Consider the following 23974-nt stretch of genomic DNA (forward strand, 5'->3'; position numbering starts at 1 on the left):
ATTCGATGAGTAAAAAATGTATTAGCTTTTTACTTTTAAATGTATTAGGGTACTTTAATTGTTAGCATAAGTAAAATTATTACATTGGTGTGGTAGATGATATTTATATAATATGATTGGAATCTGAAATTTTCAATGGCAGATGTTGAAATTAATATTTACATTCCTAACAATTATTATTTCTTCAGTATTTCTTTTTTGTTGATAGAAGAGAGGATTTTTATAAAAATAGGTGGCATATGGTTATTACTTTGAACTCACAAAAACATCAAAAGTTTCCAGTTGGAATAAATTGTAGGTCACTTCAAGTATTAAGAATCATTAAAGAAAAAAACCCTTTTCATTAAAAATTGAGTTTCGGGGAAAACCTTATCAATTAAATAATTGAGTTTCTTCGACTATCGTCTATATTGGAATACAAACTGAACATACATAGACATACTAAATTTTATGCACAATACCGGTAGGGTAGCCATATAGCATACAATATTTTGATGCTACAGTTTTTTATGTATTTGCTATTCCGTAGTTAATAGCCTACATAGCGTTGAACTTTGGCTTTAGATCATTGCTTACTTAGTTCAGAGTAATATTTGACCTTGAATCCATTAGCGACTTTTGGACAGTTATTGACAATGTGGAGCAGAGTTGATGTAGTCTTTATGTTGAGACCGAAGTCGGCTCCCACGTCCAATGCGACAAAAGGGTAGAGACTCTCCAACACATGGATGTCATCTTCCGGCAACTCGTATCCATTCTCCAGGCTCCACTTATTCAAAAATGTCTCATTTTTGTCTTCCCACCATTTGATAGTCCGACTACAAACATAAATATATCGAATTTTCCACTCATTCTTCACAATATCTATACTGCATAGACATCTATATATATAAAAATGTTATGTTGGTTTGTGTGTAATGCAAAAACTCCAAAAGTACTGGACCGATTGAGTTGAAATTTTAACATGATATAAAATCCGCATCAAGGATGGTTTTTATCTACTTTTTACAATTTTCAGGGGCGCTACGCTCGCCCGAAAATTTTTAACTTTTTTGTTTATGGATTTTTCCGATTTTTGACTTCACATTCGGGGTCAGCTCGCGAAAATAAGTCGATTAAAAAAAAAAATTGACCGGGCTCGCAGGGTGGCCCGGGGGGAGGGGGTGAAACTTTGGCCATTTTTGGCCAGATTTGAGCTGAGCGCTGCTGCAATCAAAGTGCAAAATCTGACCGCTAGATAGCGCGCATGTTTCAAAACGCAGCTTCAACAGGTTCGTGAGATATAGAGTACCGGTAAACTACACTCTTGATTACCGTATGTTTTCCGGTACAATTATTGGATTTCAATTACTTTCGCAATTCAGAACAAAGAAAGCATACCGATGCTTTTTTTCGATAATAAATTCGTGTTTCAGTGCAAATAATCGTGTTACTTGTGTTAATATTGTAGTAATTTCAATCAGTGAATGGATCGATACCGGTACCGTGCTACAATCAATTGGCGATTCAGTCGATAGTGTGAGTATAATCTTATCGATGTAAATCAATCTTGTAATGAATAATAATTATTGAGGCTTTTATTCTTGCATTTGTGTATTCATAATTTCTCAATTGTCAATGTTTCATAATCCTCCAAACCTTAGTTCATAAGCTGATCGGCTTATCTTATAGTTTCAATATCTTATTTCTATTTCATATTCATGCTATGTTTCCTTCTATCATAAAACAACGAGAAATAAAAAAAAATTCTTATCTCTTTTCTACTAACATACCGGCATTTGACAACGGTGTTGTTGATAATACGATCTGGGCTGTGTTGCATGCTAAAATACAAAGTAGGCTAATATTTTAGTAGTCAGCTGGTTATTTGATCATATAAACAAAATGAAGGGATAGATTATAATAATATATTAGTCTATTAAATAATTGATATAAGTTGATTGTTGGAAAGGATTTATGTACAGTAGTTTCAATACGCAATGCGAGATGATCACTCAACGTGACCAGCGTTTAATGCTCAGCCGGTCAGTTTCATTCCCGTTGCATCAGAGGCTCAGCATCAAAGATCCTCGCGTCGGTACGGTACCACTTGGAAAGTTACCGAGTGAGAGCGCTTATCAAAAACTGTTTTTGTCTTTAAAACGCTCTATCTCCGGAACCACTGGTCGGAAAATTTTCGTTGACCACCCGTTTTGTAGGGAATTTAATTGTCTTTATTTCTGATATAGTGAGATTTTTCATTAAATTGAGTATAAATGGTACTGGTTAATATATTTAAAGCAAAAACAAAAACTTGGATAATTGAAAATAGAATAAATTATAGTGAAGACCTTATTACAAACTAGATATTATGAATATTATTAATTCATTTTTTTATCAATCCTTTTTAAGAGACTATTCTCAAATATTTTTTTCTTTTACAATCTAATTATTTTCCATCAATAATTTTCTATTCTATATATAGGTATTCATTTACTCATTTTAATTTCTTTTTTCTAAAAATTTTGCTTTTTTTCATTTTATTTCTCACATAAACATTATTTTTCCTTTTAGTTTTGTAATTGCACAATAAACCAGATTTAACAGCTCACATAACACAGATGTTCATAATTTATTTAACAAGCATAATATTTGTGGTTTCCCAACACATATTTTATATATAGTGGGGGCCACAGAAAAAAAAAATAAACATTCAATCACAATGTGCCACTGCGAAGCGTGGCAGGGTACAGCTAGTAATCTTATATTATTAGATTGTTCATATTGACCTCTATCATTTTATTACTACGAATAGTACATTTAAATGAGGCAGATTATTTTGTTGATCAAGAGTAACAACTTTGAGATAAGATTCAAAAATAGACTACTATTTTAGCATAATTTGAAACGCCTTTGTCACCTGTGAAGACTAGAAAAAGGTTCATTGGAAGCAAGTAGAAATTTTCTACTGTTAACGTTTTTTCCAAAATGATGGATTGTTTGAAGTGAACATCAAACAATTATTTGAACCGGAAATCAGAAGTTCTCTTCAAACTCAAAATTCAATTTCTTGGAAATAATTATTTGTAAGTAAATAATAAGAATAATTTACTGTAATTTTTTTAATATTGTATTTTATACTATAGTTTTAATGTACCAATACTAATGTCTTAACATGACACTTGTAAAACATATGGGTTAAGCAGGACCCAAGATTGTAATTTTGTTTTCAATAAAGTAATTAATTGTATACAGAATACCGTACCTTGTGAGTTTTAAATATTAACGAAATTATTGTTACAAAGTTGAACTTCTTATTAATTCAACATTCAACAAGATTATCCAACCTAATAAACCAATATCTGGCTATTTGTTTTTTATTTTTTAAATATTGATTTTTTATATTATTTATGAGGAGAAGTGAGAAGTGATCAAGTGCTTACTTACACTCCTTCTCGAAAAATCTCATCATTAGCCAGGCCGTTGAACGTGTAGCACAATCCCCTGTCGATGAGGACAGGACTGAATAGCTTTCTGCAGTTTTCACTCACCGTTCGGTACTTACAGTCTGACACTGACATATCCAGTGGTGCACTCACCTGTTTAACAAAATAACTACGATTTCAAAAATATTAATTATTTTAGAATTTTAATTGAATATTTGAATTGGGCTATAGAAATTTAATTTTAAAAACAATAATACCCGAGTCATGTTATGTAATACTCCATAAGTATGAAAATTGAATGAACATTTTGGTTGAAAGGATATTTTTATAAGCTACTTCATATTATTCACACATATTTATTACCCTACATCATCTATATTACCTACATTGCTGTAGGAGTCGTAATTTCAAACTTTCTATTGTCAAACCTTTTTTTTGTCAAACCTTTCATGCCCGCATGAGCTCTAGGTTTGTGCGTGGGTAATGAGGCGGATGGTGATGAGAGATAAGTGGACCTATATAGTTTCAGATGAGTTCCGAACCACCGGCAAGCGATTTTTCAACTCAGGAATGATATGGAGAGGAGTTGGTTCACCCTTCCAACGGGAGCATAGCAGGCGCATGGTTCTCAACTCATCTAAGCGAACACAGTCAAACCGCTTCTCAAACCTTGAAATCTATCCTCAATATTCGTAAATAAGTCCTCAATAAGCAAATGGATAAATAATTTAGGTCTAGCAAGTATTCATAAGTAAGTTATATCCAGCAATTTTCAAGCATTGTTTTGCTTGTATTAAGAGGGGAAAATACTTCTTTCCCACTAATGAAAACAAACAAATGAGAAAATATTTACAGTTAATATAGTGGATTATATTACTTCATATTATATACTAAATTGATAATTAAAATACCTAAATCTATACCTTATTAAACTGTTCCATCATATTGGTTACTCATTTTTCATTAATTTTTCAACTTATATAAATGTTAGCTCTTAAAATTTGATACGGTATTATGTAGTACGATCATCTTGTTACTAACAATAAAGGGTTTCAACGTTTCGACAGTTATTATTTAACGTACCAGTTTAAGAAAATCGACAACTTGACTGACGTTGAATGTATCTGGACTATTACTTTTTTTATCAGAAGTTCCGCATGTTAGCTGAGCTAGATGCTGCAGTTTCACCCTAAAACACGAGAAGTTCAATTGATAATTACAAAATAGAGCTGAGAATTTTATTGTAAGTTAACAATAACTTCTAATCATTTTTGAAATATTTGCATATTTGAAATACACCATCACTGGATTAGCCGGCCAGATAGCCGAGTTAACTGAGGCGTTGCTCCTTGCACCCGTCGGTCTGTTAGTGCTACCTGGTCGGGGGTTCGAATCCCGCCGAATCCCATCGATTAAGCATGGACGTTTGATCATCTCATAACTCACCCTTGCACTTCTCATTAACCACGCACAAGCAGAAAAGCTCATGTGAGTATCATCCGCATAAAAAATATATATAGCGCTTCAAGAAAGCTTTATTAAATCGGTTATGATTTCCTCCAAGTTATGAGTAAAAATAATGGGAATACAGTAATGAATGATTATTGTTTTCTATAAAATAACTTCCAAGTTTTTTATCCCTTGGAGTTATAGGCCAACCAAACATTTTAAAATTGCATTTGATTTTACAACATAATTATTTTATACAATTCCATTGATATTGATATGTAATTAAATTTTTCAAATTTGTAACGTTTCGATATTCAGCTCAATTCAATTTATTCACAACAAACAAAACTACAATGAGAAGAACAATATTCAATAAAACAATTACAATAAAAAATAAGTCAACATTGCTAAAACGATGGTGTGCTGGAAAAAAGAGGGAAAAAATACCTTGCCAACTATGGTTTCCCATGTGATAGGCAGGTAAGAAGGCTTCTAATTTATTTCTTTATAATTTTATTTACAGTGGATGATGGCCACATGAGTTATTTGCCTGCTTCTGCGTAGACAATTAGAAGTGCGTTGAATTAAAGTGGTGAATTAATGAGATGATCAAACATTAATGCCATTGTCGGAATTCGAACCAATGAACCAGGCGGTGCTAGCACACCGATGTTTGTAACGCTCCTACTACTAGACAAACCCAGCCGGCCTTTCAACTTTCAAACAATTTATCAAATCCTCTCGTTGTTCATCATCATCATCATCATCATCATCATCATATCAAATGTATTGAGGACGATAGAATTTACAATATTGTGATGAAATTAAAAGGATTTTATGATTAATATTCTAAGTTATTTGAAAAGTTTGGTTTCCTGCAGAGCTCACTGCAGATTGCGGGGCGAATTCAATAATAGAAGTATGATTTTATCGCCATATTATATAAATGTGCGATTTAAAATTAAAATTTTTGTGTACCTATAGTGTTCAATTAGTATTGAACAATGATACCAATACAGAGCTAGAATCTAGAAGTTTTGAACTGATAAGGCATGAAAAATAGGATTACTTGAAAAGTATTATAGTATTCATATTTTGATGTAAAAAAGCATCTTACCTTTCCAAAGAGGTCATATTCTTGGAAACATCAACGATTGCTTTGTTGAGTCCGCTATCGATGCAAATAGTGACAGCTGGGAATGGTATCTCAGACAAAGATTTCATGTTATTGCCAAAAGATAAAATAATTGGAGATTCTTCCCATTTTTTCCATATTCTGTACATTTGTTGACTACATGCGGCCGTGCTCAGGCAAAGCATCACTATCCAGAAAGTCCTGCGGCAACAAATTATCAAAGTAATTGAAAAATGATTAATTAATTTATTAATTATTGGCTCTCGATGATGATGCTTCTTCAAAATTTAAAGTGTGGTTTCAGGTGTAGGCTATTCCAAGGAATAAGAATGCTGTGCACAAGAATTAGCCTATGAAGCTGATTAGCTTATTCGAGTTGATAAATTTAACTGACATTTTCATAAAGGATATGCATATGCCTGATGCGATTGACTTTGCTCACAGTTACTTTGCAATTTAGCAATTTATAGAGTAATTTAAAGATTTTGGAACTTGATAATATTAGATCAAATTTTACTTGATTGGTCACAATGAAATTGAAAAATATGATAAAAATTATGACAGGCTATATATTATGCATTTTGATAAAGATACATCATTCTTAATTTCTCATGAAATCCAAAAATCTAATATCAACAATAAATTATGTAATTACATTCTTTTGTGTATTCAATTTTTATACTTATTTCAATACCATAAAAATTATGAAATTTCCCTATAAAATTGAACGATTTAGAAATTAATTAAATGAGACTGATAAATTTCGTTTTAAATGTGTAATTTTACACATAATTTTATAGTTACAATAAATAAAAAAGAATAAAAATCATTATCAAACAAAAATAAATTGATAAGAAATAAAACCGCACAAAGCTGTTCTGGGAGTGAAGAATCCTAAATGTTTTTTGAAGACGTATTTAGCTCTTCTGATATTTACAACCTCTGGCAATCCTTGTTCAACTTCAAATTTAGAAGACCTATTCATCTTGCAAATAAGGTTGCTCTAGTACGAGAAACTCAATGTTCACTAATCTAACAAGATCACTTTAATTCATTAGCACATTGGAATTCACAGCACAATAATTTCTTCAAAAATATTGACAATTTTCATTTATTCAATGAAATAATCCTAGCTTCCAGCAAGAATACTAGCAGAATAATGGAAAAAATCTGTTAAAAAAGCGAATCACCATAACACATTATATTCTCTGCACCATGTTCACAATGATACAGTAATTACATAATCACTGATTAAATATTTGAAAAAGATTCTAAAAAAACGCCTACATCCACACTTTGTAAAAAAATTACATAATTTGATTGCCCTGCTCCATCTCTACTCAGCAGCTACTGAGGATATTCGAAAAATTGTGGAACCGTCGTACGGTAATGGGAAAAGGAAATCAAGTGGTGGGGAGCGAATTCTCTCTTTATTCCTCTTCCAATCCTCTCTCACTTGCCAAGCGCCCTCTAACTCTGTATCACTGTAAATAACCCGCATTCCTATTTGACACGTTCATAATAAAACTACTTTTTAATTTTGTGGGAGTAAAAAACTTTAACAGCCTGTTTTTTGCAAAACAAATTGAACCACACTCATAAAGCTTTATATGCTTCTCTACTTGCCTCCTTTTTAACTTTGTAAGTTTGCTTATTTTACTGATGCTCCTCTCTTTAATGCTATTATGATCAACGAAAGCACTTATAGTATAATGAATTTAGTAGACAGAACACAAAATGCTATACAAGTACAGAATACTGGGCATATTACTAAAATACTATCAATACGATTTCGCAAGTTACTGAAATAAATAATGTTCGCAATACTTGCAGGGTATTAATCAACACTGCTCATCCATTCTTATTATTGAAAATTGGAAAAGAAAACGTAGAAAACAGGCGTAACAACACAATTTTCAAAATTTATTCATCAATTCAAATAGCAATAAGTCAATTTTTTAAATCTAAGAGTTCGATGAAGTTAAAGAAATTGTTTAAGGCTAAATTTAATCAAAATATTTTACACCTTAACATTTTTTTCCAAGTTTGTGAATAGTAGGTCATAATTATTATTATAGTAGCCTACAATGTATGGAACATTTTATTGAAATGATTTCGATAATATAGAAAGCTGTATATAAATATAGAATGATTTTACTCATTGAACATTGGTAGGCCTACTCACTTTTGATACCATTTTGCCTGACGCAATACAATGTATTTGACGCCATGAAGTGTACTATTTTCCAGGTAGGATTCAACAAGATTCACTTTTCGTTTTTCTTTGGCCTTATCCTTCAGTTTGAACACCCAGTCGGGAATTGATTTACTCATTTTCTGAAAAAGTACGTTCTATAAAAAGTCTATTTCGGCTTATTCATCATCCATCATACACAATAAAAATGATTTGCCCATCTAACAAATCTTTATTGATTCAAAATTGAATATTAAATTTATCAAATTAAAGTTTTTGAAGATTTCATAAAAAAAACATTCAACCTACCATTCCAGTTAATAAAATTAGATCATAATAATATTCAATAATATTCCAGTAAAGTAGAAGCTGTAATGCGTTTCTTTTTAGAGTTTCTTATTTCTAGTGATACCAAATAAAATTTAGTATTATTGAGATAATTATGCGTGAATAGAAATTGTTAAAACTATTACTATTTTATTCCAATGCACGGTATAGTCTCTATTTTGGTTATAATTAGTCAAGAATATTCTTTATTTATATTTCATTTCTATTTGGATATTCTCAAGGTAGCATTTCAATAAAAACATTATTTTATTTTATACATGATATGTAGTCAATGTACATTGAAATTAAAAAGAACGATATGTTATGGCACCATCATGTCTCTATTCAAAATCTGAAGAAACAAAAATGATGAAATATAATTTTTCTTGAGATATTGTAATTTATAACAATATTTTTAAATTTTTTATCATTTTATCAAATCAATTAAATTAAATTCTCTATAGTAATAAAGACGAAAAACACAACCATACTGTATAATGCTAATGCGTCAACATCAAAATGTTTTCCCCCGTACGTATACCTTAAAATCTACCTGTTGCATGAGCATATAATATACAAGTTAATTCTAGACATTTTCTATTCTAATAACCAGCTGACTACTAATATTATAAGTTTGTATTTTCTCTTCCAATAGACCCCAGATTGAACGGAACGCGGCAAACCATATGGCTTACTTTAGAGTACTCTATCTATAGTAGGCTGTGGGCAAACACATGATGTCCGTATCATGTTCAATCTAATAGAATATTTTTATATAAGACGTGGAAAAACATTTTGTTGACAAATTTAGTGTAAACGCAGATTGAAGCGTTGTTTTCTAGTCCATTCAAAGTTGATTCAATTTGCAAAAATACGGTACTGTAAAGTATTTTTCATGAAACTTGGCCTTTGAATTATAGATAGATAGGATCAAAAACAGCTCCGACAGGTGAGTCAAAGAACATCGATTCAATTTCTGTTATTATCTTGTAGTTTGGAATAGTAATTATTACTGATTACACAACATCCTGTTTCTATCCTGCATCATATTACAGTATATGATTGCTTGAATAAAAAGATTGCACTAATAATGTTCGTAAAAATCCAAGCATTATCAAACATGTTAAACTTTGTAACGACATATAGTAAAAAGCATTGCTTAGATGAATGAGAACATCATGCAACATAAAGCTATTTATTGTATCAATGAACTGATAAAGGCTGATATTTATTTTATTTGCCATTATAATATAGAGTGAGTGAAAAGTCCGAGAACGGATTAATATATCATACACAAAGGTAATTTGACAGTGGTTGTGATTGGGAATCCTACTCAAATTGAAAATACTACTTTACTATCTGTCTGTAGTTTTCTGCTCGTAAGCAGGTCCTATATGGCAGCAGCCCTCCACTCTCTTCTATTCTCTGCCAGTCGCTTCGTTGCATAGTAGCTCATCCCCTCCTTGATGTCGTCCAACATTTTGTATCTTCTTCTCCCTCTTCCTCTTCTTCCCTGAATGGTCCCCTCCATGGCATCCACCAACAAGCATTGCCGTCTCATCCAATGTCCCAGCCATCTCCTCTTCCCTTTATCACATCCAGCAGACTCCTTCTTTCCCCAACCCTCCTCAACACCTCCTCGTTTGTAACTTTATCCCTCCAACTGATCCCCTCCATCCTTCTCCATATCCACATTTCCAATGCCTCAAGCCTCCTCTTATTCTCCTTTCTCAGCGTCCAAGTTTCTGCACCATACAGTGCCACACTCCAAACATAGCACTTTATTAGCCTTTTTCTTAGTGTCTTGTCCAATTGGCTACAAAGAATTCTCTTTTTCTTATTGAATGCTGTTTTTGCCATAGCAATTCTTACTTTGATTTCTTTGTTGCATTTCATATCCTCTTCCATTATGCTTCCTAAATACTTGAAAGATGATACCTGTTCCAACTGTTCACCCTCCAGTACAGCATTCCCCATTCTAGCTTTCCCTGCACCAATTCTCATGCACTTTGTCTTCCTGACGTTTATCCTCATTCCATACCTCTCACAAGCCTCATTCACATCTCTCAACATTCCATTCATCATTGTCCAGCTATCAGCCAGGATCGCCATATCATCTGCAAATCTACTACTTTACTATGACTTGAAATATCTGGCCCGCCATCTTGGATCCGCCATTTCGAATGCAACTTTATTTTTTTAAATAGAAAGGTGTTCATGCGATACATGATTTCGATACAGAATTTCAATAAAAAATGAATAACGAAAACCGCACTTCGATATCTCAAACGGTTTGGAAGAAATTCACATTATAAATCAATACAACTTATGTATTTCATTTCTGATTCGCATGGTATTGATTAATAATGTGAATAGTAATTTCCAAGCGGTTTGAGATATCAATGTGCGGTTTTCGCCATTCATTTTATCTTGAACTTTTGTATCAAAATCATGTATCGCATGACCACCTTCCTATTTAAAAAAATAAAGTTGAATTCGAAATGGCAGATCCAAGATGGTGGACCAGATTTTTATAGTCATAGTAAAGTAGCATTTCAAATAAGAGTAGGATCCCCAATCACAACCGCCGTCAAATTACCTTTGTGTATGAGATATTAAGCCGTTCTCTAACTTTTCTCTTTCCTTTCTGCTTTGAATAGTATTGATTAATGATGTGAATATCTTCAAAATGGTTCGAGATGTCGATTTGCGGTTTGCGCCATTCATTTTTTCTTGAACTTTTGTATTGAAATCATGTATCGCATGACCATCTTCTTATTTAAAAAAATAAGATTGCATTCAAAATGGCGAATCCAATATGGCGGACCAGATTTTTAAAGTCATAGTAAAGTAGTATTTTTGATTTGAGTAGGATCCCCCATTGATACAGTTAGATAACTAAGCTATACCTTCAAGCGTTTGGAAGCATGATGCCTCCTTCATTTCTCGTCGCCATTGAATATCGGGCAAGAAGTCAGGCGCCCAGACAAACTTATATGGGAAAACATCGACTTTCATTGCGTTATATCTTTCGACATACTTGATGGATTTCAATATAATTATTTTTCAACTTTTCGTCATTTCCATTACCATATGATACAATGATTTGTTCATTGAACATTATTTTTAACTCGACCAAACATCTAATTTAGTGAACCTACCTCACTAAAGATTTTGATCCATTCTATTAGCAAATGAATCTCATTTTTAAAATATTTTCCTATTACCATGTACTTAGGATATGGAAAATAAAACATTTATTATAGATCGCTAATATTACTGTATATTTTATTAGATGGCAAATAATAATAAATTAACCGTTATCACAATATTTCGTGAAACTGTTTCCATTCGTTTTGCAACTTAAGTATAGGTACCTAACTATACTCTATACTCCTCTATTTAATATAAGATAATAAATAACTACATATTATAAGAACGGGAAAATAAAACAAAAATTATAGATCGCTAATATTACCGTATATTTTATAGATGGCAAATAATAATGAATTAACCGTTATCACAATATTTCGTGAAACTGTTTCTCATTCGTTTTACAACTTAAGTATAGGTACCTAACTATACTCTATACTCCTATATTTGATATAAGATAACAAATAACTACATACGCTATTATAAGAACGGGAAAAATAAAACAATAGCAATGATGAAGAATCTATAGACAATTTCTGGTAGCTACACTAGCGCAGTGGCATCATAGCGGACTTCGCTCTTCTTAATCTTATTCTCTATATCAATGGGATCCCCAATCACACCCACCCACTGTCAAATCACCTTTGTGTATGAAATATTTAGCCGTTCTTGGACTTTTCACCCACTCTGTATAATACCCACGCTCATTCTCAAGCCCATAAATAACTTCTTCCACACTTCTACTAATATTTAAAAAAAATGGACTTACCATGTTTTCCTCCATAGAGCTTTTATTTTTTCCTGATATGTATTAGTTCCCTTCGGTATTCATCCTATTTATTCTATAATCGTCGAATGTAGGGTACGAACATTCAATAGAAATAAATAATAGTTTAGTTTTTTCACTCACCTAGAAGCAGGAAAAACTGAATTACAGCAATTTATCAGCAGGATATTGAATATATCGTCTGTTTATACATAAATATCAGGGCACCGAGCTTCGCTCGTTATTTATTTATTGATAAACAGAACTTAATTCTTTTAAATGATTGGGGAAGGACTAACAGGCACAGTCCAAAACTTTTTCTTCCCCGAATTTTGATTTATAAACTATAATATTCCAAAAGGTAGATTATGTGTTCCATACACTTGAATTCAGGTGAAATTTTCAGTCCAAATATTTGGAAAAATAAAAGTTCTAATTTAGATTGTTTACAAACCAAATTGAATAACACAATAGCACTCAGTAATCACTTAAAACTGTAAAATAATGATTATCTTTGAATATTATGATATTCCATGTCATTTCAACAAATCAGATTATTTTGATCGAGTCTATTAAAATTTTTAGATTTCTTGCGAGATATGGTAAGCTGATTGATTACACAGCTGATCTCCCACACAGGCACACGGCATCTTCTGTTATCGACAGACGACCAAATTATCATCAATCTGTTTTTCCAAGGATGAATTATCCTTTTCATGTCCTTCAGCGAGTTTTCCCAGGGATGAGACCTAGTGCAATCAAATTTTCATATTATAAACCTACTATTTTCCAAATTTCGTGAAAATCGTTAGAGCCGTTTTCGAGATCCGTTGGACATAAATAAATATAAATACCGTAACCAAATATAAAAATATATTATACAGAAATTGCTCGCTTAATATAATAGGAATTTCAAACTTTATGTCACGATTTTCATTATGGTTATAGAGTGAAAATAATGTAAGCCTATATTCAATTGCAAAAGTATCTGTAGCTACAAAACTTGACCTGTTCATCTTTTTGATGGAGATATTTCTGCCTGTCTAGAATTTCAATAATGCTTTTTTACTTTCCTTGCCCTATTACCATAGATAAGGAAAGTATTGCTTTCCAAAAAAATTAAGGTACCCTAATTTAAAGTTTTCTATACGTTTCAAGGTCCCCTGAGTCTAAAAAAATGATTTTTTGGTGTTGGTCTGTGTGTGTGTGTGTGTGTGTGTGTGGTGTGTGTGTGTGTGTGTGTTGTGTGTGTGTGTGTGTTGTGTGTGTGTGTGTGTGTGTGTGTGTGTGGTGTGTGTGTGTGTGTGTGTGTGTGTGTGGTGTGTGTGTGTGTGTGTGTGTTGTGTGTGTGTGTGTGTGTGTGTGTGTGTGTGTGTGTGTGTGTGTGTGTGTGTGTGTGTGTGTGTATGTGTGTATGTCTGTGAACACGATAACTCCATTCCTAATTAACCGATTGACTTGAAAATTAAACTCAAGGTCCTTATCAAGCCCATAAATAACTTCTTCCACACTTCTACTAATATTTAAAAAAAATGGACTTACCATGTTTTCCTCCATAGAGCTTTTATTTTTTCCTGATATGTATTAGTTCCCTTCGGTATTCATCCTATTTATTCTATAATCGTCGAATGTAGGGTACGAACATTCAATAGAAATAAATAATAGTTTAGTTTTTTCACTCACCTAGAAGCAGGAAAAACTGAATTACAGCAATTTATCAGCAGGATATTGAATATATCGTCTGTTTATACATAAATATCAGGGCACCGAGCTTCGCTCGTTATTTATTTATTGATAAACAGAACTTAATTCTTTTAAATGATTGGGGAAGGACTAACAGGCACAGTCCAAAACTTTTTCTTCCCCGAATTTTGATTTATAAACTATAAATATTCCAAAAGGTAGATTATGTGTTCCATACACTTGAATTCAGGTGAAATTTTCAGTCCAAATATTTGGAAAAATAAAAGTTCTAATTTAGATTGTTTACAAACCAAATTGAATAACACAATAGCACTCAGTAATCACTTAAAACTGTAAAATAATGATTATCTTTGCATATTATGATATTCCATGTCATTTCAACAAATCAGATTATTTTGATCGAGTCTATTAAAATTTTTAGATTTCTTGCGAGATACGGTAAGCTGATTGATTACACAGCTGATCTCCCACACAGGCACACGGCATCTTCTGTTATCGACAGACGACCAAATTATCATCAATCTGTTTTTCCAAGGATGAATTATCCTTTTCATGTCCTTCAGCGAGTTTTCCCAGGGATGAGACCTAGTGCAATCAAATTTTCATATCATAAACCTACTATTTTCCAAATTTCGTGAAAATCGTTAGAGCCGTTTTCGAGATCCGTTGGACATAAATAAATATAAATACCGTAACCAATATAAAAATATATTATACAGAAATTGCTCGCTTAATATAATAGGAATTTCAAACTTTATGTCACGATTTTCATTATGGTTATAGAGTGAAAATAATGTAAGCCTATATTCAATTGCAAAAGTATCTGTAGCTACAAAACTTGACCTGTTCATTTTGATGGAGATAATTAGCCTGTCTAGAATTTCAATACTGCTTTTTTACTTTCCTTGCCCTATTACCATAGGTAAGGAAAGTATTGCTTTCCAAAAAAAAATTAAGGTACCCTAATTTAAAGTTTTCTATACGTTTCAAGGTCCCCTGAGTCAAAAAAATGATTTTTTGGTGTTGGTCTGTGTGTATGTCTGTGAACACGATAACTCCATTCCTAATTAACCGATTGACTTGAAATCTTAAACTCAAGGTCCTTATACCATGAGGATCCGACAATAAGGAATTCAATAGAATTCAATTCAAGATGGCGGATAATTACTAAAAAACCATGTTTTCACGTTTTTATCGAAAACGGCTCTAACGATTTTCTTCAAATTTATACCATTGATAGCTATTTATAATCCTTATCAACTGACATGAGTCTCATTTCTGGGAAAATTGCAGGAGCTCCGTAATATTCTTCAGAAAAATGGCGAATAATGACTAAAAAACCATGTTTTTCACGGTTTTCTTGAAAACGGCTTTAACGATTTTCTTCAAATTTATACCATGGATAGCTATTTAAAAGCCCTATCAACTGACATGAGTCTGATTTCCGGAAAAATTGCAGGAGCTCCGTAATATTCTTGAGAAAAATGGCAGATAATTACTAAAAAACCATGAATTCACGATTTTCTCAAAAGTGACTTGACCGGTTTTTTTCAAAATTATACCCTGTGTACGGTAGTTATTTATCAGCTCTATCAACTGGCATGAGTCTTTTTCCTGGGAAACTAATGGGGGGTCCACCCCATCCTTGAAAAATGGACTTTGTAATCTCCTTCTCGTGCATAAGGTACAGCTGTTTTGACGACTTTTAAAAAAAAATTAACGAATTTCACAATTTACACAAGAAAAATTACTCTGAAAACAATTATATATACACACTAGCCGTCAGGCTCGCTTCGCTCGCCATATCCGTCTAGCCAGGGGGCTCCGCCTCCTGGACCCCTGGCTGGATCGTCCAAGAATGAGATCAGCAGGCTCGCTTCGCTCGCCTGCATTTTTCATTTGAACATTTTTATCATATGTTAGGACGATCCAGTCGGGGGTCCAGACTAAACGTCTGGCTAAACGGATATGGCGAGCGAAGTGAGCCTGATGGCTAGTAATATAATATTCCCAGGAATAGCTCTGATTGAAGAAGCAGTGCCCAATCAATTTTTCCGCGATGAATGTATTAATTTCAATCTTCAACTTGGTGCCAACCTAACAAAGTTAACTCAACTTAATGCCAACCTGACAAAGTTATTAATTTAGTTACCAGTTAACAACTGTTTCGAAGAGGTACTCTCTCTAGATTATAGTTCTATGGTAACATATGGTATGGACATTTTTCAATTATAATTAAGAGATTGGAATAAGAAGAATATACATGCTAAAAGACGAACTTTAAATCCTTAAAAACCACCCTTAGAGTTAAAATATTGCTAAAAGATTTCTTAGTGCGCCTCTAAAGGGCCAACTGAACATACCTACCAAATTTGAACGTTTTTGGTCTAGCAGATTTTTAGTTCTGCGAGTGAGTGAGTGAGTGAGTGAGTGAGTCAGTCAGTCAGACAGTGCCATTTCGCTTTTATATATATATATATATATATATTATATATATATATATATATATATATATTATATATATATATATATATATATATATATATATAATACAGTAGTCTGATCGTAGTTTCAAATATATGTGGCCGCCAATCGTCATTATGTTATTCCCCTGAATTATTGAGCAAGGAAAGTTGTGTGAGTGTACCACACCAGATTTTTAAATTAATTTTTAAAAATAAATAAGTAGATTATTGGTATATTGGAGTTTTGTTAAGAAGCTTTCAATTCATGAGGAATATAACTTTCAAGAGAAATTCAAAAGACAACTTATTACCTGTCATAATCTTTTTAGATTTTAAAAATGGAGGAAATGCAAAAAGAAATAGCCTCTATATCAAAAGAAGAAAGTGAAATCACATCATTGTCCGGAGACGGCAGAAAAATAGTTCCAGACTTTGAAAGAAATAATGATTATTTAAAACAATACGACCTGAATGAGAATGATTCAAGTACAATGGAAACAACTGCAGCTAAAAAGCCGAAAACTGTGTTGAAAATGACAACATCGCCTCTCCATTACAACACCATCGGAAGCTATTTGGCAGCCAAGCAAGAGGAGACCGAGTTGAAGTATCGGCCAGTGTGGGACAGCAGTCCACAATGTATGATGCGCGACACTGTTCAAATAAGAACTGCACTCTCCAAAATGGAGGAGCGCACGCAACGCAAGAACGCAGAACATGAGAACAGGCGAACGCAAATCAATAAAATGATCCAAGATCTGAGAAGCGACCAGGAACAGCTGACTGAGCACCTCATCAAATATTCCGAGTTTCTCGATGAGAACGCTGAGAAGAAGCAACGCTCCAAGGAAATCATCGCTCGTGAAGAGGAACTCAGTAAAGATCTTGATGAGCAGATTGCTTTTGCTGAAGAAGAGGTTGGTTTCAAAAATTACTATACCTATACTATATTTCTTAATCATCAAATTATCATAGAGAAAATTTAGCACAAGTAGATATCTCATGGTATGTTCCAATTTTCAATGTTAACTCAAAGCCCATATAGTTCCTAGTAGGAAGTATTTTTCATGCAGCTATGTGACGCTGGTAGCCTCTCACACTGTGCCGTTCTTACACTCTCACCCGGCCAAAACAGTAGCTAATGATAGACAGTAGTCGACAGTAATCAACAGCTATGTGACGCTGGTATCTATAGAGTAGGCCAGCTTAAGGAATTAAATGTTATGAATACTGTATCATAATATTTTGAATTTGAACGAAATATGAAAAGTAATTAACTTATGTAATGTCATGTACAGAAGTTTTAAAAAAATGTGGCCGCCAATCGTCATTATGTTATTCCCCTGAATTATTGAGCAAGGAAAGTTGTGTGAGTGTACCACACCAGATTTTTAAATTAATTTTTAAAAATAAATAAGTAGGTTATTGGTATATTGGAGTTTTGTTAAGAAGCTTTCAATTCATGAGGAATATAACTTTCAAGAGAAATTCAAAAGACAACTTATTACCTGTCATAATCTTTTTAGATTTTAAAAATGGAGGAAATGCAAAAAGAAATAGCCTCTATATCAAAAGAAGAAAGTGAAATCACATCATTGTCCGGAGACGGCAGAAAAATAGTTCCAGACTTTGAAAGAAATAATGATTCTTTAAAACAATACGACCTGAATGAGAATGATTCAAGTACAATGGAAACAACTGCAGCTAAAAAGCCGAAAACTGTGTTGAAAATGACAACATCGCCTCTCCATTACAACACCATCGGAAGCTATTTGGCAGCCAAGCAAGAGGAGACCGAGTTGAAGTATCGGCCAGTGTGGGACAGCAGTCCACAATGTATGATGCGCGACACTGTTCAAATAAGAACTGCGCTCTCCAAAATGGAGGAGCGCACGCAACGCAAGAACGCAGAACATGAGAACAGGCGAACGCAAATCAATAAAATGATCCAAGATCTGAGAAGCGACCAGGAACAGCTGACTGAGCACCTCATCAAATATTCCGAGTTTCTCGATGAGAACGCTGAGAAGAAGCAACGCTCCAAGGAAATCATCGCTCGTGAAGAGGAACTCAGTAAAGATCTTGATGAGCAGATTGCTTTTGCTGAAGAAGAGGTTGGTTTCAAAAATTACTATACCTATACTATATTTCTTAATCATCAAATTATCATAGAGAAAATTTAGCACAAGTAGATATCCCATGGTATGTTCCAATTTTCAATGTTAACTCAAAGCCCACATAGTTCCTAGTAGGAAGTATTTTTCATGCAGCTATGTGACGCTGGTAGCCTCTCACACTGTGCCGTTCTTACACTCTCACCCGGCCAAAACAGTAGCTAATGATAGACAGTTGTAGTCGACTGTAATCAACAGCTATGTGACGCTGGTATCTATAGAGTAGGCCAGCTTAAGGAATTAAATGTTATGAATACTGTATCATAATATTTTGAATTTGAACGAAATATGAAAAGTAATTAACTTATGTAATGTCATGTACAGAAGTTTTAAAAAAAGCACATGATGACACAGGTTCGAAAAGCAACGGAGAAACGGGATCGAATGAAGAGAGTGATTAGCAGCAAGCAAAAGTTTGTTGATTTTCTAGAAAAGGTGGTCTCCGAGAAACCTGTTGAATTCAGCAGGGGCATTGATGATGTTGAAAACAGATATAAGGTAAGACAGATAATCAATAGAACACAAATTATTTTATTTCAAAAGTGAACATCTTATGGTAAAACTCCTATGTTATTGGATTTGAAAATACAATTTTTCCAACAAATTGAGAATAGCGGTACTAACACATTCATTAAAGGACCATTTCCGAGTGAAAATTAATAACCACTACACTTAGAAGTTAGTTATGTCGATACGTCCATAAGAATTTAAACTTAAAAAAATGAAAACTTCTAAGAGATTTTGGAAGATTAACTTGGGCTACTAAGCGTAAATTGAACCATTGTCAAAATTAACGGAATTGGCAACATTGTCAGTGAACTACTACATACTAGGGACAGTGAACCTACTGATCTTTTCAGTTCTAACAAAGATCGAACTTGTTTCAATGCCTGCCTGGACAGCATTCACTCACACACACAGCACTCATCTCTACAGACTATAATCTACATGTCTCTATTCTACCGTAAGATATTATTCCTGATCATGCAGGGGTCTGGCTAAATATAAGTAGGGTTGTAACACAGAGAAATGAGTCTTCTGAGAAAAGTCAAGAAAAATATGTAAGATAAATGAAGATGAAATTAGTAATTTCAAACAGTGTTTATCACAGATTGACTGGTCTGGTCTTTACAGCTAAGTGGATGTGAATTTTTCCTCCTCACTTTTTATAAGTGTATTATCTTATCCGTTCAATGATATATGTCCAATATACATAGTTTAGCAAAACAATAATACATCACCTCCAACTACTATTACAATTATAGAACTCTAACAAGATTACATCATCACTATATATTTAGGCCTTCTCACACAGGAGCCCAGGAGGTTCTCAATCTCGCCTTTAACCTCACAAAAATAAAACAAACTGAGATATATTTTACAAATAAATTAAATAGTGTCGTTTTACTTATTTTTTCAATTTTAAAAATATAAGTTACAGGAGTACTAGTTAATTTCAACTATGTACCGGTATGCTCTTTCACTTAGCTCTTTTTATGAAAAAGTTCCAGTTCATTCATTAAAAAATATTGAGTAGCCCTAGAAGAAACTGTACATTTAGGTTTAGGATATATTTGTTTGCGATTGTTGTAGCTGCTGCAAGGCATCGTGATGGGCGCAATCGAAGGCAAGAAAGTGTTTGTGGAGCGGATCCAAGTGGAGGGCGCGCGCTACGCAAAACAGCTCAACGAGTACAAATCGCAGATCATTGACAAGAACAACCTGATCACCAGTCTGAGCGTGCGCTCGGATACGGCCCAGAAGGAGTTGCGTTATTGGACGGGCATCGTTGACAAAGTCGACCAACAGACCGAGACCAGCATGAGCGACCTTCAGAGTGTCAAAGACGCTTGCTGGAACATGTACGTGCAAATGTGCGACCACTCAGGTCGTCCCGTAACGCTCACCGAGGACCAAACTATAAAACAGCTAAACCACATTGTCAAAGAGATTCTCGACAAACGACGACTGATAAATATTTTCAAACGATTGCAAACGAGTGACATTACCAGTAAACCGTCAAAAACAAAACAACCGGCTAAGAATAATTAACACTGAAAATACCATGTTCATCGGTCAAGGTCAAGTAAGTAGCAGATATTTGCTTGTACGAAATCTTCAAATTTAACTATCGAATCAAAAGAAGAGTTCAGTGAACTTGTGGGAAAATAAATAGAACAAGAATCCGAGTGTTGAACATAAAAAACCACGGATAGAAGTCAAGGGTGAAGAACAGTAAAGTACAGTTGCCTACACATTTTTGTTAGTTCGAAATCAATAAATTTCAATCAGCTATCAATGACATAATTTATTTTGCAAAAATGAATTAAATATAAGAGCGTTGGAATTGTAAAAACAAAATAAGCCTACCATAGAAGGCAACAAGATAAAATCTGTTCTTAGTAAAGTGTGACACAATAAACTATGTTAATCAGCTATTAATAGGCCTTGTATGACATCTATTCAGCTAATAGGAGGAAAAAAGGTGTTTTGTTTCGAAGGGGGAAAAAGCAGAGAATACAAGCATATCTATAAGAATTGAACAGAAAAACCTCGGCTAGAGATCGGATAGGTACTAGTTTCTTGGTTGATTAATAAATATTCAACTCAGCTGCCTGATCAAGGTTGTGTATAAATAATATCAGGCTTTCGAAAACTTTTTATTGGTGGCGACATTTTACAAGGTTTTTCGGTTTGGATAGCCTACTATGAAGTTATCAGAATGAAATATATTATGATGAAATTTTGTCTTTTTATTTTTACTTTTCGAGATATAGTCGCCATGGAATTTTGGGAATATATTTTTCAAGGTATTACTTGTTCATCAAATGACATAGATACCTGATTTCTCAGAGTATCAATTTAGAAAAGTTTATTCCAGTTTTTAAAACAACTCATAACACTCACTAAGCAGTGCGAAAAAGGGCCTTGTAAAGAATTAATTTTTCATGATAAATTTTTCGTGGAATGATTCTGAAGTATAGTCCAGTCACCTTATACATTGGTGCTGGCAATTTATATTGTAGTTTTGATTTTCAAAAATACTGTTTGGATACATAAGAGAAGTCCAGAGTCAAATTTTCATGCAAAATTTCCTTGTGATAGATTTAGGATGGCTCAAAATCCTCGTATTTTTTGTTCAGTTTCCAGTTTTCATTTTTCCAGTTTTCCAGTTTCCATTATTGAATTTTCTCCAAATTCAAATTCAGTCATCGGACAGAAAAATTCGTTCTCGCTTTTTTCAGACTATAAAATTCTAAATAAAATGAGATCATTCGGAAATCTCTATATTCAACGAGTTGCCTACTGAGGTACAATTTTTAAAAATTAAAAAAAAATCAATTTTATGAATTTTAGTTTTTGATCAATCTTCCGATTCTTACAATTCAAATGTAAGATTCAAATTCCCTCTGGGTGTGAAATTCCCTTTGTACTTTACAACCTGAAACCAGGTAGAGCGCTCTATTTTATTTCGATTTCCAGGTATACCTGATAACAATGCTCCTTGTATTTTGAAAAACACCTAATTTTTAGTTTTAACCAGAAAAAAGTTAGATCTTCCCTTATCTCTGCTTTAAAATCTCAATGTGAGCACAATGAAATTAATGATGGTGGTTAAAGCTGAAAAATTAGTTGTTTTCGAAATACAATATGATCATCATTGTTACCTGGAAATCTCACTTGAGATAGAACGTTCTACCTTGGTCTTAAGTTTTAGAGCACAAAATTACGCCCATCGGGATTTTGAATCATGAATTTATATAGAGGAAATCAAAAGATATAGTCAATCGAAAACGAAAATCCCTTTCATTTTCGATTTTTCCAAAACTTTGACTCGTTTTTGAAAAATAGTAACTCAGGACTCAATTAAAGATAGAGAGCTCAGAATTAATTCAATTTATTCGAATATCTATTATTAAAGAAAAGCGAGAGAGATATTTTCTGTGAATTTTGTTTAAAGAGAATTAAGACTTGAATAAAAGTTAAAAATGAGAGAAAAATGAAAACATCTACAGTATTAGAATAAGAATAATAAGTCTTAGAATAATAATAATTTCCCATTTCAATTATTATTTCTATATTGATAAGTTATTTACATGCAATACCAGTATTCACGTAAGCTGCATATGAATTACCTGCTACTTTGTTTTGCAATAAATTTTACCAAAAAATCTAAAACTATTGTAGGTACTGCCAAGTTCCAAGGTACAGTATTTACCTATATATTTTTTTTAATAAATATAACGAAAACAGGAATAAAAACACTCTGTTTTGGATAGAAGAATACAATAACAAAAATTCCTATTGGATATTCTTGTTCTTGTTTTTACGGCAAGAAACAATAACTACACCCAACTTAAAGTATTTTATCCACGAGTACAAAGTTTCTACCCTGTTACTTGAAAATCTATGACTTACCACTTGTTGTACTGCACTTGTCAATAATAAGTAAATGACTAAACAGAGTTGCAGGGATCCTGAAATAATTAAAATCGATAAATATCAAAAAAGAATTAAATTTTGATGATGTGTGTATTTAATACAACCCTTTTCATAAGAAAGAAAACCCTAATAGCCAATATTATATTCATGATAATGGTTATTGATGGAACCTGAATGGAAGTAAAAATAGGCCGAAACTCTCAAAAGCAACTAGAATCTAGAAAGCAATGGAATTTCGGAAGGAAAAATATAACGTTTATATAGCGGACCACACCCCAATGTAGCACATCTCTTGGGATAAGTTGCTATTTCCAACTAATAAGAATAATGTTTCTGCAAGAGGAAAACGAATGTTGTCAACATTTTGAAAATTAACGAGCTTATACATATTCTCAACTCTCAAGAGTATACCTGACCATGAATAACATTGAACTTTGTCATCAAGATTACTGTTATATATTATTCAGTACCAAAAAATGCTTCGTAGCAATTAAAATAATAGAATGAAATAAAAACACACATATATAATCAAATTCTAGTTTCACTTGGTACAGGACCATGGTTTTTATGTACCAAATGAAACTGTAGAATTTGATTATGTATGTGTGTTTTATTTCATTATGGAACGGTTCTACAACATTGACAGTGCGACTACTCAGCAGTCGAATTTTTAAAACAATAGAAGTTGCTACAGAGTGAAGTTTCCCAACTTAAAGACACAAGTAAAAAAGCATACCGT

General features: G+C 33.1%; 2 protein-coding genes across 7 annotated transcripts in view; one reads left to right on the forward strand and one right to left on the reverse strand.

Annotated features, from left to right (window-relative positions):
- Nucleotides 1-23459, reverse strand: part of LOC111051416 (pickpocket protein 28) — a 47135-nt gene extending 23676 nt beyond the window's left edge. Inside the window, exons 1-6 of one of the 4 annotated variants that reach the window (XM_022337932.2) lie at nt 23212-23459; nt 8195-8346; nt 5992-6210; nt 4509-4614; nt 3427-3578; nt 599-818 (exon numbers count right to left, since the gene is read on the reverse strand). In XM_022337932.2, the coding sequence (XP_022193624.1) occupies nt 599-818; nt 3427-3578; nt 4509-4614; nt 5992-6210; nt 8195-8343 (846 nt within the window). In that variant the 5' untranslated portion in view covers nt 8344-8346; nt 23212-23459. Of the gene's footprint in view, nt 1-598; nt 819-3426; nt 3579-4508; nt 4615-5991; nt 6211-6878; nt 7391-8194; nt 8347-12452; nt 12815-23211 lie in introns of those variants that run through there. The other 3 variants (XM_022337931.2, XM_022337933.2, XM_022337934.2) reach the window with 3 other exon arrangements.
- LOC111051418 (uveal autoantigen with coiled-coil domains and ankyrin repeats protein) lies at nt 8376-21538 on the forward strand. Of its 3 annotated transcripts, none has more exons than XM_022337935.2 (4): nt 8376-9479; nt 16948-17535; nt 19147-19290; nt 20386-21535. In XM_022337935.2, the coding sequence occupies exons 2-4, from the start codon at nt 16957-16959 to the stop codon at nt 20842-20844; spliced, it is 1182 nt and encodes a 393-aa protein (XP_022193627.2). In that variant the 5' UTR covers nt 8376-9479; nt 16948-16956; the 3' UTR covers nt 20845-21535. The 3 variants fall into 3 exon arrangements, with proteins under 3 accessions (XP_022193627.2, XP_039288311.1, XP_039288312.1); XM_039432377.1 differs by lacking the exon at nt 16948-17535 and adding an exon at nt 18145-18732 and having other exon boundaries at nt 8381-9479; nt 20386-21538; XM_039432378.1 differs by lacking the exons at nt 8376-9479; nt 16948-17535; nt 19147-19290 and adding an exon at nt 18142-18732 and having other exon boundaries at nt 20386-21529.
- Nucleotides 23460-23974: the final 515 nt, after the last annotated feature.

This window comes from Nilaparvata lugens, chromosome 7 (genome assembly GCF_014356525.2).
Source record: "Nilaparvata lugens isolate BPH chromosome 7, ASM1435652v1, whole genome shotgun sequence".
Classification (NCBI taxonomy): Eukaryota; Metazoa; Arthropoda; class Insecta; order Hemiptera; family Delphacidae; genus Nilaparvata; species Nilaparvata lugens.

What these genes read in the sequence shown, in the direction of transcription:
- LOC111051418 (XM_022337935.2), top strand. Translation starts at nt 16,957, where the DNA reads ATGGAGGAAATGCAAAAAGAAATAGCCTCTATATCAAAAGAAGAAAGT. An exon ending in TTGCTTTTGCTGAAGAAGAG is followed by an intron (nt 17,536 to 19,146) that starts GTTGGTTTCAAA and finishes ATGATGACACAG; the next exon opens with GTTCGAAAAGCAACGGAGAA. An exon ending in ATGTTGAAAACAGATATAAG is followed by an intron (nt 19,291 to 20,385) that starts GTAAGACAGATA and finishes CGATTGTTGTAG; the next exon opens with CTGCTGCAAGGCATCGTGAT.